The sequence below is a fragment of the Symphodus melops genome (assembly GCF_947650265.1).
Source record: "Symphodus melops genome assembly, chromosome: 15".
NCBI lineage: Eukaryota > Metazoa > Chordata > Actinopteri > Labriformes > Labridae > Symphodus > Symphodus melops.
In genome coordinates this window covers 18,162,566-18,176,340 of record NC_136705.1, presented here as the reverse complement: position 1 = coordinate 18,176,340, position 13,775 = coordinate 18,162,566, and the positions used below count along the sequence as shown (strand labels likewise).

The window sequence follows — 13,775 nt, the reverse complement described above, 5'->3', positions numbered from 1 at the left end:
TTATCTATGTTTTGCAGTATTGTTTTCCTGTATGGAACTCAATACTATAGGCTTGTTTATGCTTGTTCTTTACACTTATTGTTTATGCTACATATTAGAATAAAAAAATAAGCTGGATACTTCTGCATTTAGAACAAAATTTCTTAGCTCCTTTTGATGTTGGCTATTATTTTAATATTGTGTTTGTTGGGCACCACATTCTGAAAAGGCACTCTTTGACAATATTAATATATTGCAACTGTTTTTGTTTTACTGGTAAATGATCACTAAATGCTATATATGATCTTTTAAACATGTAAAACGTTATACTTCCTTCATTAACCTGTATTTAATACAATGGAAAAATGTCTTTGTGGGATTAATACAGGGTTGTTTTATCTCAGTGGACAAAACAAGGAAGGAAACCCGCTTGATGTGGTGGGGCAGTGCAACCTATTCATTGTAGTGCACTATTTTCATTGGAAAGAGTATTCTGTGCATCTCTTTACTTTGTTGAGTGCAACCTGGTGGACACTTAACTGTATTACATTTTTTTTTTAACTAAAATCTTTGGCTGAAGGTCCCTTCATCACATTGTCTCCGTTGAAGACTCTGGAGGGTCCTTCCTCCATTGATTGACTGACATATTTTTTTTTTTCTAGGATAGGTGAGGGGTGGATCTTGCTCTGTCTTTCATTGACTATAAGTGAATATGCATGAGTAGTCTCACATGTCACTGTTTATAACAAAGGCCATTTTCCTCTGCTGGACGGGTCACCTAAAAACACATCTGGTGGGAAAATTAAGAAAAGTCTATCCCCACTTCTTTAGCCACCACTACCCAACACTCCAAGAGTGACTGCAAACTTCATTGCGTTATACTGGTAACATAATACATGTTATTACATTATTCAGTTAAAGAAGCTTTCCTTTCCTATTAAAGAACCCATATTTGATGCCCATTGCCAAAATAGCCTCCCAGTTCCCTCTGTCACAGAACTCATCAGACTGGGCTGCGTCTGCCATTTCACCGATTCCGTCTAAAAATATGTGGCTTTATTAACTTGCTTGCCTCTCGTAACTAACTGGTTTTTATTCTTAAATTGTCAGTTTTCATTTAACAAATCTGCCAATTCGACGCAATAATGTCCATGTCATGGAAAGATCTTGCAGGTAGGCAAATAGTTAACAACATAACTTGACGATAAACTGTAACTAACTGGAATGAGAATAAAAATGACCGTTACTAAGCAACAAGGCTGCAAGTTAACTGAAGCGACCTGATGTGTGTTAGCGGATTTTAGCGGAAAGATATGAGTTATTTTCTCCTAGAACTGGAAACAAAACATAGGCAGTAAAGCAACACTAACAAGGCTATGTCCCGCTATGCCTTGAAAAAAAAGCACAGTGATTCAACAGAACTAAGATGAACATGATGTCCGACCTCCGGCTATAAGAACTGCCTGTTTTGGTGCTCAGCCCCGTCGTGTCGTTATGCTTGAGTATTGGCTGGTAAACGGCAAATTATGCAGATTTCTGGACGTCGAAGGAGGGAGGAGGAGGGCTGGAGGCTGGGCCAGAGGAATGCTACGTGTCTTGGAAGTCCCTTTTTAAAAAAAAAAAAAAAACCATCGTCTTCTTCGAGTACCGCAGCCAAAAAGTTTTGAGATTACAACTGGAAGCAGACCGGCTGCAGACTCCCTCATCCTCCCAGACCTGCGTGTGTGTGAGTGAAGCAGACCGTCGGCGGTGATACAGTCGTGGGACATAATGTCTGGAGTGAAAAAGCTTTGCACGGTAAGTAGATATTGAGTTAACTGGAAGGATACAGAACTGTCATCAGATTTGAGCCTCGTATGCTTGAGCAAAGTGCAAAGGAGTGTTTGTAAACCGACAGCGTCCCAAAACGAAGGAGCTGAAACTCCTCCCAAGTCGGCGTCAAATGTGTTAATACGCGATAATACCACAACACTGTGAGTCTCCGCTACAGTTCATCTTGTTTAGGCTACTCTTGCAATACGATGGCAGTCATCGCACAGAAAAGCAGCGAGAGTAGACTGCAAAGTTGCTCTCCCCCTTCAAGTAAGTAAGCCCTGGTTGTAGTTTAATAAACAGTGTGCTCTTTAAATCACTGCTCACTTGTTCGCCGTTTTTGAGTCTCTTCCAGGTGTGATGGTTTCAGCCTTGGCTCTGAATAGGCCGGTTGTTGAAGCAATGTTTCCATGTCAATCTGGCCCATTCATACCGTAGGGTGTCTTAAAAGGGGTGTGGGGTGGTGGGGGAGAAAGGAGCCACTGTGAAACAGTAGACTGACAGTGCACAGGAATGCTGCTAACTTGGAGACCATATATGCGCAGTTGTCCAAAGAATGAGAATAGCGAGAAATCAGGGCAAATACCATGAAGTGTACAGTCTCATACAGTAGCTTTTATGCACAAACTTGTCATGTGTTTTCTGTCCCATAAAGCTGTATTGTTGCTACTACAAAAAAGTTGCACTTTTCAGAACATCAGACGTCAACACAACATCAATACATGTAATACATTTTAAATAATTTAAAATGGTTTATGTACAAACTAATCAAATATGTTAAATACTTGCGAGAAGATAACTCTTTCAAATAATTGTTCTGACATTTTGTTGATTGAATTATATGGGGAAAAGTAGCCTTCCATTTGATGATGTCAGTGATGACTATTTGCAACACCCACATCATTTTTATACAAACTGTGGTACAGGGCTTTTGCCTTCAGTTGAAGAGTTTCACAATGTTTTGTTATCAGTTTTATCAAAATACTATTTCCTGAGAAACAGGAAGACAACTGAAGTGGACGAATGAGAAGAGGAGTTGCATAAGGTTTTCAAAATAGAGGTAATTTGACACAATTCTTACACAGTTTTTAATGGGACAGTTAAATGTATGAGAAAGAAATACGTATTTCTAAAGTGCTGTTTTAATCTCTCACATATTTCGACAGTTATGAAATGATGTGACCTAGCAGTGCACAGGCTGAAAAAAAGACCCCATATTCTCTCCAGCAGTAAAGGGAGGAGGAGAGGATAAGGAGTGATGTGCTGGCTGTAAGAGTCTGTGACGGAAGGAGAGAAGGTGTCTGATAGAATACTACAGTGTTCTTTGTCCCACATTTCTGTGTGTGTGGGTTTACAAGCACAAAGTGGAGGCTACATGTCATATGAGGAGCATTATGGTCATTATGAGGGCGTGTGACGTTCATTTGTTCTAGTTTTTTTTTTGTGAGTCAAGGCCTCGGGTCCCTTTGAAAATGCTGCTTGTGGTGAAACAATGGCGTCTGATACAATCGTAGTCTACATTTACATCGTCAGTGTCACACCTTTGCATCGCTAAGACCGCCTTTTCAAGATCAGCCTCCAGTGTCTCTTAGACATGCTGGCAAGTTGAAAATACTATCTGAGAGAACACAACCCAAATATAACTTTCCTTATTGTATAACATCATGAGATAAATCACAAAAATATAAAAGTACATTGTGGAAAAACTTTAACAAGCTAAATACATACACACCATGATTCTCCTCACATAAAGGTGATGAAGAATTGATTCGGGAGGACAATTATATTAACCTTTTTTTTGTCAAATATTTAAGGTTGCTTGGTGTAAATATCAATAATATTATCATTAATAATGTTAATTGATACGGTTATGTACTTGTATCCTCTCCAGTAAGAAAAAAAGTAGTGACTCTTCTCAAATCTTTGAAAGAAACAAACTGTGATGTGTCAAGGACATCTTTTATTTCAGTCATTGCTGTGCGAGGGACCCCAGAATTCCTTCAGACAGGGCCAGGAGGGGCGAGTGTGCGCAAAGTGGTGACATGGGATGGGTGTGGGGAAGACGGAAGAGTGGATGCAGAGGGCGAACGTGTGGGCATGATCACTGCCACATCATCGCTGGGCTGCAGGCAGCACACTGGACACATTGTCCAGTCGGTCCTCTCCCTCCCTCCATGCCATCCTCCCCCTTTTACCCCTCCCTTCTAAGAGTCAATACAACCCCATTTATTCACAGCCTGGTCCACATACTCACTTTGAAAAGAGCCTGACAAACCATTTACTTCTAACTACTGTGTACAGAGCTATGATATCTAATACGATGAGATGTGTTAAGGTCCTGTTTGATTAATTTATCACACTATCCTTTATACGCATAATTTATTTTTGTTTCGATGCATGGGCATTTCTTCTATTTTAGGATCTCAACAGGTCGACAAATGTGGTTTACCAGGCCCACCATGTAAGCCGAAGCAAGAGGGGGCAGGTTGTGGGAACCAGGGGAGGCTTCAGAGGCTGTACTATTTGGCTCACCGGTAACTCTCACAAGGATTTTTTTGAAATGAACCATGGCTGCATGTGGACTCTAAAATGAACTCTCTCTAATGTCTGATCACATTCCTTCACAAGGTTTGTCCGGGGCCGGGAAGACCACCATCAGTTTTGCACTGGAAGAGTTCCTTGTGTCTCATGCTATCCCCTGCTACTCACTGGATGGAGACAACATTCGCCACGGCTTGAACAAGAATCTTGGCTTCTCAGCAGGCGACCGAGAAGAGAACATCCGTCGCATTGCTGAGGTGGCAAGATTGTTTGCAGACGCCGGGCTGGTGTGCATCACAAGTTTCATCTCTCCTTTCGCTAAGGTCAAAACATTTTCAATTATTTATTTTTTGGCCGAATATCTGGGACACATCTCTATATTTTGGACTGTATTAATATTAAATATACTGTATATTTTTTTTCCCCTATAGGATCGTGAGGAAGCCAGAAAGATCCATGCAAGTAATGGTTTGCCATTTTTCGAGGTCTTCATCCATGCTTCTCTTGAGGTGTGCGAGAGCCGGGATGTAAAAGGACTTTACAAGAAGGCTCGTGCTGGAGAGATCAAAGGTCTGTTTGGCAATGTTCAACTCAATTGACTTTCTCCTGTATTTTTTTGTCCTTCCACTCTAGAAATCATACAAGTAATGCCAAGCCCTTTCTACAACCTGTGGGTGACTCTAGTTATGGTTCCTACATGTGTTGCCAGGTTTCACTGGGATCGACTCAGATTATGAACGCCCTGAGATTCCAGATCTTGTGCTGAAAACCGGAGAGCTCACAGTGAACGAATGCCTCCAGCAAGTGTTGGAGCTGCTCAGGGAACAGGTGGGTGAAAGACACCAGGATCATGTGTTTTCCTTGCACAAGATTGTCAAATAAAGCCTGGAAAACTTTTCCAGACTTCTGTGACAGAATGATGCTATTGTTCTGTACATGCTCTATCTCACAAACTGTAGGCCTTCATCATCCAACCTAATCGTCAAATAATAATACCTATTCATATTCAGAATATCTATTTAAACACACAGCTCAAGTCCTGAAAGAAAAATGATGATCCAGGATGGGATGTACTCACTGCCTATTAAAGAACAAACATTTACTTTAACTGTTGAATCAAATAGATCACTGTGTTCTTTTGTTGGTGATCCAGTCAAGGATTTACACAAGGGAGGGGGTGGGTTAGGAAGGACCAGCCAAAGGCAAAGACCACTGTGGTGACCACAGGGTGATATTACGCAGCTCCAGTCTCGATCACACTGAGATAAAAAAGAATAAAGTACAAAAAGCTTCTCAAACAATACATCTCAAAGATCTTCAACTGAAGCCCTCCTCCTGTCTTGGAGCACTAAATACGTTTCACAGCTGAGAAAAGAAGAGGTAAATTCTGTGCAACATTGATGTAATGATTTGTAAATGTGTTAAGTATATCAGACCCAGAGAAGGATTCAAACAAACACACAGGATGTAACAATGCTTTTGCTGCCAAGGCCCTGGCTGTAGTGACGATAATTGTCTTATTAAGTAAATATATAGCATGTATGTCAACACAGTTTCTATATACATGCCTGTCAATGAGGCATTGGCAAACTTTCTCTTAAAGGATAACCAAATAATCCACGTAATCCTGATTCAACAACATGAGTTTGCCCTCTCTACAAATTAATGCACTGTCAAATAAACGCCCATTCTTCATACTAACTGCACATATAGCTGCCTGGTTCAGTATGACACAGCAGATTCTTTTGAGAAGTAGCAGTAAGAGTAAAATAACACATCATAACCTTTTGGTCATCCACTTAAAAATCATTTTCACTAATCAACAATGTTCTCCAAAAAAACTGATTGAACCAAACTTCACGATCACAGGAGACATTTAAAGGTGCATTATGTGGACGGATAAACACACACTTTATTCAGAGGAAAAAATGAACTTAAGTTGAAGAGATTCAAAAATGGTGTCATCTACAATCAACAACCATTCTACCCAGAGCTTGTATAAGTCCATACAAAAGCATAGACCCTGATAGTGAAGTGTTTGGTCAACGGCAAGAAAATGGATGAAACATTTCAATCTTTTTTTTTTTTTTTTTTTAGCATTTATGTGAGACATTCTTTGGTTTTAATGTCTCAAATAAGAAGATTTGCTGCTTTTTTTTGTAAAATAAATAAAATGAAAAGTAAACTCCCTCGAATTAATTGATCAGTCGAAAAATAATTGCCCGATGAATGAACAATGACAATAATCTTCAGTTTTAGTCCTGCATAACTCACCTTATCCGACAATAAAGTATTTATAATAGCCTTTTTTCTGTGCATGTAGGACATTGTACCAAGCGAGATCATGGAGGAGGTGAAGGAGCTCTTTGTGCCGGAGAACAAGCTGAATCTCACTGTAGCTGACGCAAACACACTTCCCACCATCAGCATCACCAAGGTGAGCCCGTCACTGGTATATAGGCTTCATTTTATGACCCAGCAGAGGGGCGAAGGGGTCTGTACTGGAGGTGACAGAGTGTTGCTTATGATGAGCCCATAAATATTTCCTGCTGCTCCCCTTGTGCTAATGGTCTACTCTGGCTTCCCTGGGTACTAATAAAGACATAAAAAACCTACCGACTGTTCAGCTCGGCTGCCTGAAGCTGAATGAAGATTTCTAACACACATTTCCTAAAGGATGGGTGAAAGTGAGCGCTGGTTTAGATTAGCTTAGAGCAGGCACCCCATGTACAGAGGACACTGTCTTCAACAAAGTGAACGCTGGTTCGATTCTCGTGTATGCCATCCTACCCCCCGTCCCCCCTCTGTCTCCGTACATTTCCTGTCATTCTTAAGCCCTCACTATCAAAAATAGGCATAATGGCTATACAAAATAATGATAAAAAGTAGTTTAGCATGGTAATGAGTCAGTGGACACGTTTTGTTCAAGTGTGGCCTTTTACACTGTGAAACTAGCATGTGTATATAATAATACAGTAAGGCATTACTTTTGATTACAGTGATAAGGCTCTAAGACTGTCAGCCAAATGAGTTGTTGTTTGTTATCATATAAAAGCCTGTTCACAAGAAGCTCTGTTTGTCTCATTCAAACACAGCACAACAAGCCTGAAGGTCTTAAAGTCATTATTTATCTTTCAAAGAAAACTCTGTTTTTATTCATAGAGCAACTACAGAAATGTGGATACGTGTATCCACATTTGAACACTGATTACCAGCAGTGAGTCTGCCAGAAGTAGAGACATAATTTGCACATGGCACCTGCTGTTTATAATGAGTCATCATTTTTTTGTCCTCAGTTGGATCTGCAGTGGGTGCAGGTTTTGGCAGAGGGCTGGGCTAGCCCTCTGAAAGGCTTCATGAGAGAGAGAGAGTTCCTGCAGGTGTTACACTTTGGCAACCTATTGGACGGTAAGAGACGGCTGCAGCATATTTACTCTTCTTATAATCTGCCAAGAAACAGAACAGCAGCGCAGCATTAACCGTATAAGCTTGCTAGTTTTCCTTTTCAAAGTGACAACCTCAGCAACACATTAAAGGTGTACGTACGTGGGATTCTTATAGGACTTTTTAAGGGAGAGAACAACAGTAAAGCGTCGGAGTCCGTGTCCAAGCCTTAGTCCCACAAAAAATCCTTCTCAATTCGGATGCTAGGTGTGTATCTTTGTCAGTAGATGTGTGCTGTGATGTGGTTGGCCATACCTCCGAGGCAGAAGAGGCACCCTGAAGAAACTCAAGTCAAAAAGGATTTCAAAAGATTTCATAAAATGTATTGAAAATTCAAAAAGGTAAATGTCTTTTAAAACTTGAATACAAATCAGTTGAGGATATAAAAATGTAAAAAGGAATGAAAGTAAAATAAAAGAAGAAAGTCTAAAAATCTCTGAGCGGCCCACACTGGGATTTTTTGGTCGGAGTGACGTGAAGCCTTTAGCAAAAGCCAAAAGATCTCGAGAACAACTCCTCTGCTCTCTTTTTCTTGCTTGCTGGCAAGTTTACGCCCAATAGCAACAAGCTAAAATGTTCAAATTAATTACAACTATCGAAACATCTTATAACATGAACACCCTTTCGACTGCATCACTGTCCATCACTTTCAAAGCAGCTTTTTAATGGTTCTAGGTTTGTTAATAAGATTTCAGAAAAGATACGTCCCATGGTTGCTATCACCACCTACTCTTCTCTCTCAAGGCGGGGCTATCAACCTGACTGTTCCCATCGTCCTGCCTGTCAGTGCTGAGACCAAGCAGCAGCTGGACGGCTGTGCGGCCATTGCTCTGGAGTACCAGGGTTCACGTGTGGCTGTCCTTAGGAACCCTGAGTTTTACGAACACCGTAAGGAGGAGCGCTGCGCCAGGCAGTGGGGCACCACTTGTCCACAGCACCCTTACATTAAGGTAATAAAGCATTCATTCAATGTCAACACTAAGATATCATTTCTGTATCAACAGCATATTTACCCTCTTAGATCTACCAGAGGTGCCATCATTGTTTGCTTTTATCGTCAATATTTAAGTGTTTGTAGTTTTGTGCCAAACTCAACAGGCAGTTATTTGATCGGATATTAATACACAGCTGTGGTATTCTCGGTTCATCACTTTGTGCAGATGGTTATGGAGGGAGGTGATTGGCTGGTAGGTGGTGACCTGGAGGTTCTGGAGCGAATCAAATGGAACGATGGACTTGACCAGTACCGCCTCACTCCACAGCAGCTCAAGCAAAAGTTCAAAGACATGAAAGCAGGTCAGAATACCAAAAGAAACAAAATCTACATTTTGGTTGTCAGTAGATGAGACTTTGAATTACACCTTAGAGCAATCTAATATCCATGGATGCTGGTTAAAAAGGAAACGCGGAAGCAATTTGTTTAGCTGTGCCCCCTCTGTCTTTCAGAAGAACTTGAGAAAAGGACCAAATGAAAAAAACAAAATGGTAAATTTGAATGAGCATGCTGATGCTTGGCGTGTGATCACATGGTTTTACTGTCACTTTGACATGAATGTTTTGTCATTTTATTATCGTCACCACAAAACAGAACAGTATGAATTGAGACAAAGGTCAACAAGCTGTGTGCCCGTCTGTGCTCCTTACACCCAAAATACAGCCAGAATGTAATAAAGTTGGAAAGAGCTTATTGCTTTATTGTGCTAGCTTTAAACCAATAGTACATTTGTGTTCTACTACTCTGGCCTTTAGATTTGATGTTAGTGAGTATTTAGGGGGAAATCTAAAGCACAAATCAATAACACAATCTTTCCTTCCCCAACACATTTTCTTTTTACTTTTGCTCTGTTAATGGGATTTGTTGCCTGACACTGTATTGAAAATAATGTTTTATTGTGTTTTCACACAGCTATTACTACACGCAGTACAGCTTTATAAAATGCTTCATATTCTCCTTCATGTTGTCCTCCTCAGATGCCATTTTCGCTTTCCAACTTCGTAACCCAGTCCACAACGGTCATGCCCTGCTGATGCAGGACACCAAGAGGCGCCTTCTGGATCGAGGCTACAAGAATCCAGTCCTCCTGCTGCACCCACTCGGAGGCTGGACCAAAGATGACGACGTGCCTCTGGACTGGCGGATGAAGCAGCATGCTGCTGTCTTGGAGGAGGGCGTCCTGGACCCGGCCAACACCATTGTGGCCATCTTCCCCTCACCTATGATGTATGCTGGGCCCACAGAGGTGAGGACTACTTTATGTATGACATCAGTCTAGCTCAAGCGTTCAAACGTGTGGTTGAATATTAACTTTTAAAACTCCCCCAATCTCATCAGGTTCAGTGGCACTGCAGAGCGAGAATGATCGCCGGAGCCAACTTTTACATTGTCGGCAGGGACCCAGCTGGCATGCCTCACCCAGAGACTAAACAGGACCTCTACGAACCCACCCACGGGAGCAAGGTCCTCACCATGGCACCAGGTCTCACCTCTGTGGAGATCATCCCCTTCAGAGTGGCTGCCTACAACAAGACTAAGAGGTCTATGGACTTCTACGACAAAGCCCGGTACGAGAGAAGTCTGCGGTTATTTTATCATCATATTATCATCTGGAATTAATGTTTTTGCAGCCTGAGAACCAAAAAGCTTTACCCACCTTCAGATTATCCTGTGGTCTGCTGTTTATTCTTTTTAAATGATAAATCAAAATTAGACAGTATCTCTTAATCCTTTCTACAAAGGTCCTTTCATTTTGTGTCAAATTTGGGAACACCTGCGGGAAAAAAAACACTACCTGTTGTTTACGGATTCTGTCCTTTACATCTTTACTAATGTTGTAGTTACTTACGTAAAACATTTAGCTACCAATGGCAGCATAATAAGCATTCAAATCATTGATAAAACACAGTCAATTTTGTTGGCTTTTCTGTTTTTATAAATAAGGTATTTTTGTTAATGCCAGGCTATTCCATTACCTCCTCACTGGAGCTTAATAGAAGATTTGAACAACATATGATCAACCACAAGCAAATTTGGTTATTTTGTTTTTCAGTTGAATATTTGATTCAAAGTGCTTTACAAAAGAGAGCAAAAACAGGCAAGTCATAGAGTAATAAACAAGGCAAACATTAATAAATGACAACCCCTTTAACCATTTAAAAGAAGTATAAGAAATATAGAGTTGTTTTCAAGGAGTTTGAAAATTTAGATTCAAAATGAAAACTGGGAAAGGCTTTCTGTTTTACAGTATGTCTTCAGAAGGGACTTAAAAGAGATGACTGATTCGGCTGACCTGATGAAGTGTTGCCTTGCATCCTTTTAAACCAAAAATGAATTTCATAAGAATGTGAACCATCTTTGACTTCATGATTCGTCCTGTCAGCACTGTAAACGGTTATAGCATAAACTGTGACCCAAATGTGACACTGTAATATATAAAGCTTTCGTTATAGATTTGTTTACATCTTACAAGCTATCCTGCTGTCTCACCCGTCTTAGACATGCTGACTTTGAATTCATCTCTGGAACCAAGATGAGAAACATGGCTCGGAGCGGAGAGAACCCTCCGGATGGTTTCATGGCCCCAAAGGCCTGGAAGGTGCTGGTGGAGTACTACACCTCGCTGCAGAAGGACAAGTAGCAGACATAGTAATCCAGCTGGCCAGACAACAGCGTACTGTAAAAGATACAATAGGTTCTTCGGGGAGTATTTTAGAAAGAGTTTTGTAAAATCACTCATAAAATATGCACATTAAGAATGATGTATTTGTTACAAAAATGAGTTGTGGGGTGTTTTATGTAAGTTTTAGCCAAACCAAAATGAATCATCTTGCAGTAGTTAAGAAATAGAATGTTTACCTTCCTATAAAACAATGTGATTTATAAATCCATTGTATGTTTATATGCAAATTAACTTAAGATATGTATTTTAATAAATTAAAGTTAACTTGAGATTATTTTTGGAGCACATTCCAAAACAGCATTTTTGATATTTACATGTAAGTAAATATGTAATGTCATTCTGAAGGATGTGTTACATAGATGAACCATAGATTTCTCTTTTTTATGGCATTATGTGGAAATGATGTTTGTCAAGTTATAGCAAATGAACTGAATTAGGGCCAGTTTCAGTTTGATTACTACCTAAAGCGCCTTTTTACATGTATGGATGTTGATTAATTCATCATGTTTCCTATTGTTGTGAAATACAAACTTGGTACAAATGTGTAAAAATGTGAAAGTGCCTTACTCTGAAAATATCAACATTATAAATCTCTGACTTGAATTGTGTGATTGTATGGGGAAGGCATGTGCATTCATATAATAATAAAGACCTGGAGGACAAAGGTTGTCCAATTCAGTGATAAAATAGCTGATTTTTTGTTAAATCATTTCTGACTCTTTCAGATCATTTGCCAGTAAGATAAGATATAAACCCTGTATTCATGTAATAGATTAAAATGTTTATTTTTCAGGGATGCATTTGTCCTGAATCCCTCTGTGTGCAGCTGGTTATGCAACATACCTTTCACTGACTTTTTGTCTGTACAAGGTGCACACTTATCGACATGTTTGAAGTCAACTGGGCATTGTTTGGCTGCAAGACTAAAAGTGCGATGCTGCCATCTGCTGGTTGAAAACAAAACAAAGCCGTACTGGACATACATTAGCTTTTGTGTCTAATTAAATAACCAGCATCAATGGCAACCAATATTGGAGATATTTGAAATACTGTTAACATACAGGGTTTGAACTGAAATACACTGAGTTCAGTGTTACATTGGCTTTTCCTGCCAAATCATTTCGAAAGGAGATCATGACATTCTTTCAAATTACTCTTAAGAACGGGTTCATTGAACTTGAAGGACAGATTAATTTTACTGTTCCTTGAGATGTAAGAGCTAGATTTGCCTGAGATGAGTGTTCTTCTTTGAGGAGACCCAATATGTCTTGTAAGAAGCGGATTCCTAATTAGCCTCACATGGGATCAGATCATGTAATCTGCAATAACCCCTTTTGAATATGCTGAACTGAACCTTAAGTACTAAAATTAAGATCCCAACTAATGGGCATTTATCATGCCATGTCACTGACAAATGCCCCAGAAGCCTAATGATGTACATTTATACTGGTCATCTGGCCTAATGTTTCTGAAGGATCCCATTTTTGCACCTCATGTGTGTCTTCAAATAGAAGTAAAGGAAACAATGATTCCTTCTTAAATGTTCAGCAAGAATATGACAGTAATAAGCCAGACTAAAATAATTATGTAAATGATGGCTATTAGATTGAATTGGGCAATGTACGGCCGTCATATTGGATGTGGGAGGAAGCTCCTCATGGTGGCTGAAGTTCAAGAGGGGAGATTGTGTCAAGGATCATGTTGCATTACAAATGTGAAACCCTCTCATACAACAATAATATCTGGGACCACTAGGATGCCACTTGTAAATTTTTCTTCCATCCATTAGCTTGACAATTAATATTTTAATATTTGGTTTTTAGATTGCCCTTAATAATCTAAGATTTACAGAGTTTGAGGTGACTTTTCCACTGATCTGAAGCAGGCCAAAACTATTAGCATTTAAGTCTGAGCAGTATGAACCAGTAACATTTGGCAACTAGTCTTTTTTTTGTTTGTTTCAAATGTATGTCTTACAATGTTCTAGTTGTACAGTGTTTCATAGGGGGGGTCTAATATGCCCCGGTAATTAACAAAATGTGAGCTTAATGTGAGGGCATTGAACAAAGAAGGTTTTCACGATACATAAAAGATATCTAATTCCATTTTTTAAAATATTTTTGTAACTTTCAGGTTTTAATGTGTTTCTTCAATATATGTCACGCAGCCTGAAATGACAGTTTAAACCGCGAAAAAAAAGTGACATTATGTTAGAAACTTCCCTAATTACAGCCTCACGTGACCACTTTGACAGAAGGGCGCGTCGCATGCAGGCTCATTTTATCCTTCCGCCAGAAGCAACAAATTACCGCTTTATTGCGG

At 39.8% G+C, this 13,775-nt stretch overlaps 1 protein-coding gene across 1 annotated transcript; it reads left to right on the top strand.

The window, feature by feature from the left end:
* Positions 1-1,102: 1,102 nt before the first annotated feature.
* On the top strand, positions 1,103-12,056 carry LOC306835837 (bifunctional 3'-phosphoadenosine 5'-phosphosulfate synthase 2-like). The gene is given in 16 exon segments (XM_079362601.1): positions 1,103-1,531; positions 1,533-1,587; positions 1,589-1,631; positions 1,634-1,710; positions 1,714-1,776; positions 4,211-4,325; positions 4,420-4,655; positions 4,764-4,902; positions 5,042-5,160; positions 6,656-6,769; positions 7,629-7,740; positions 8,521-8,726; positions 8,937-9,072; positions 9,748-10,016; positions 10,109-10,338; positions 11,270-12,056. Coding segments are annotated over 16 exon segments (2,082 nt in total). The 5' UTR covers positions 1,103-1,505; the 3' UTR covers positions 11,412-12,056.
* The last annotated feature ends 1,719 nt before the right edge of the window (positions 12,057-13,775 follow it).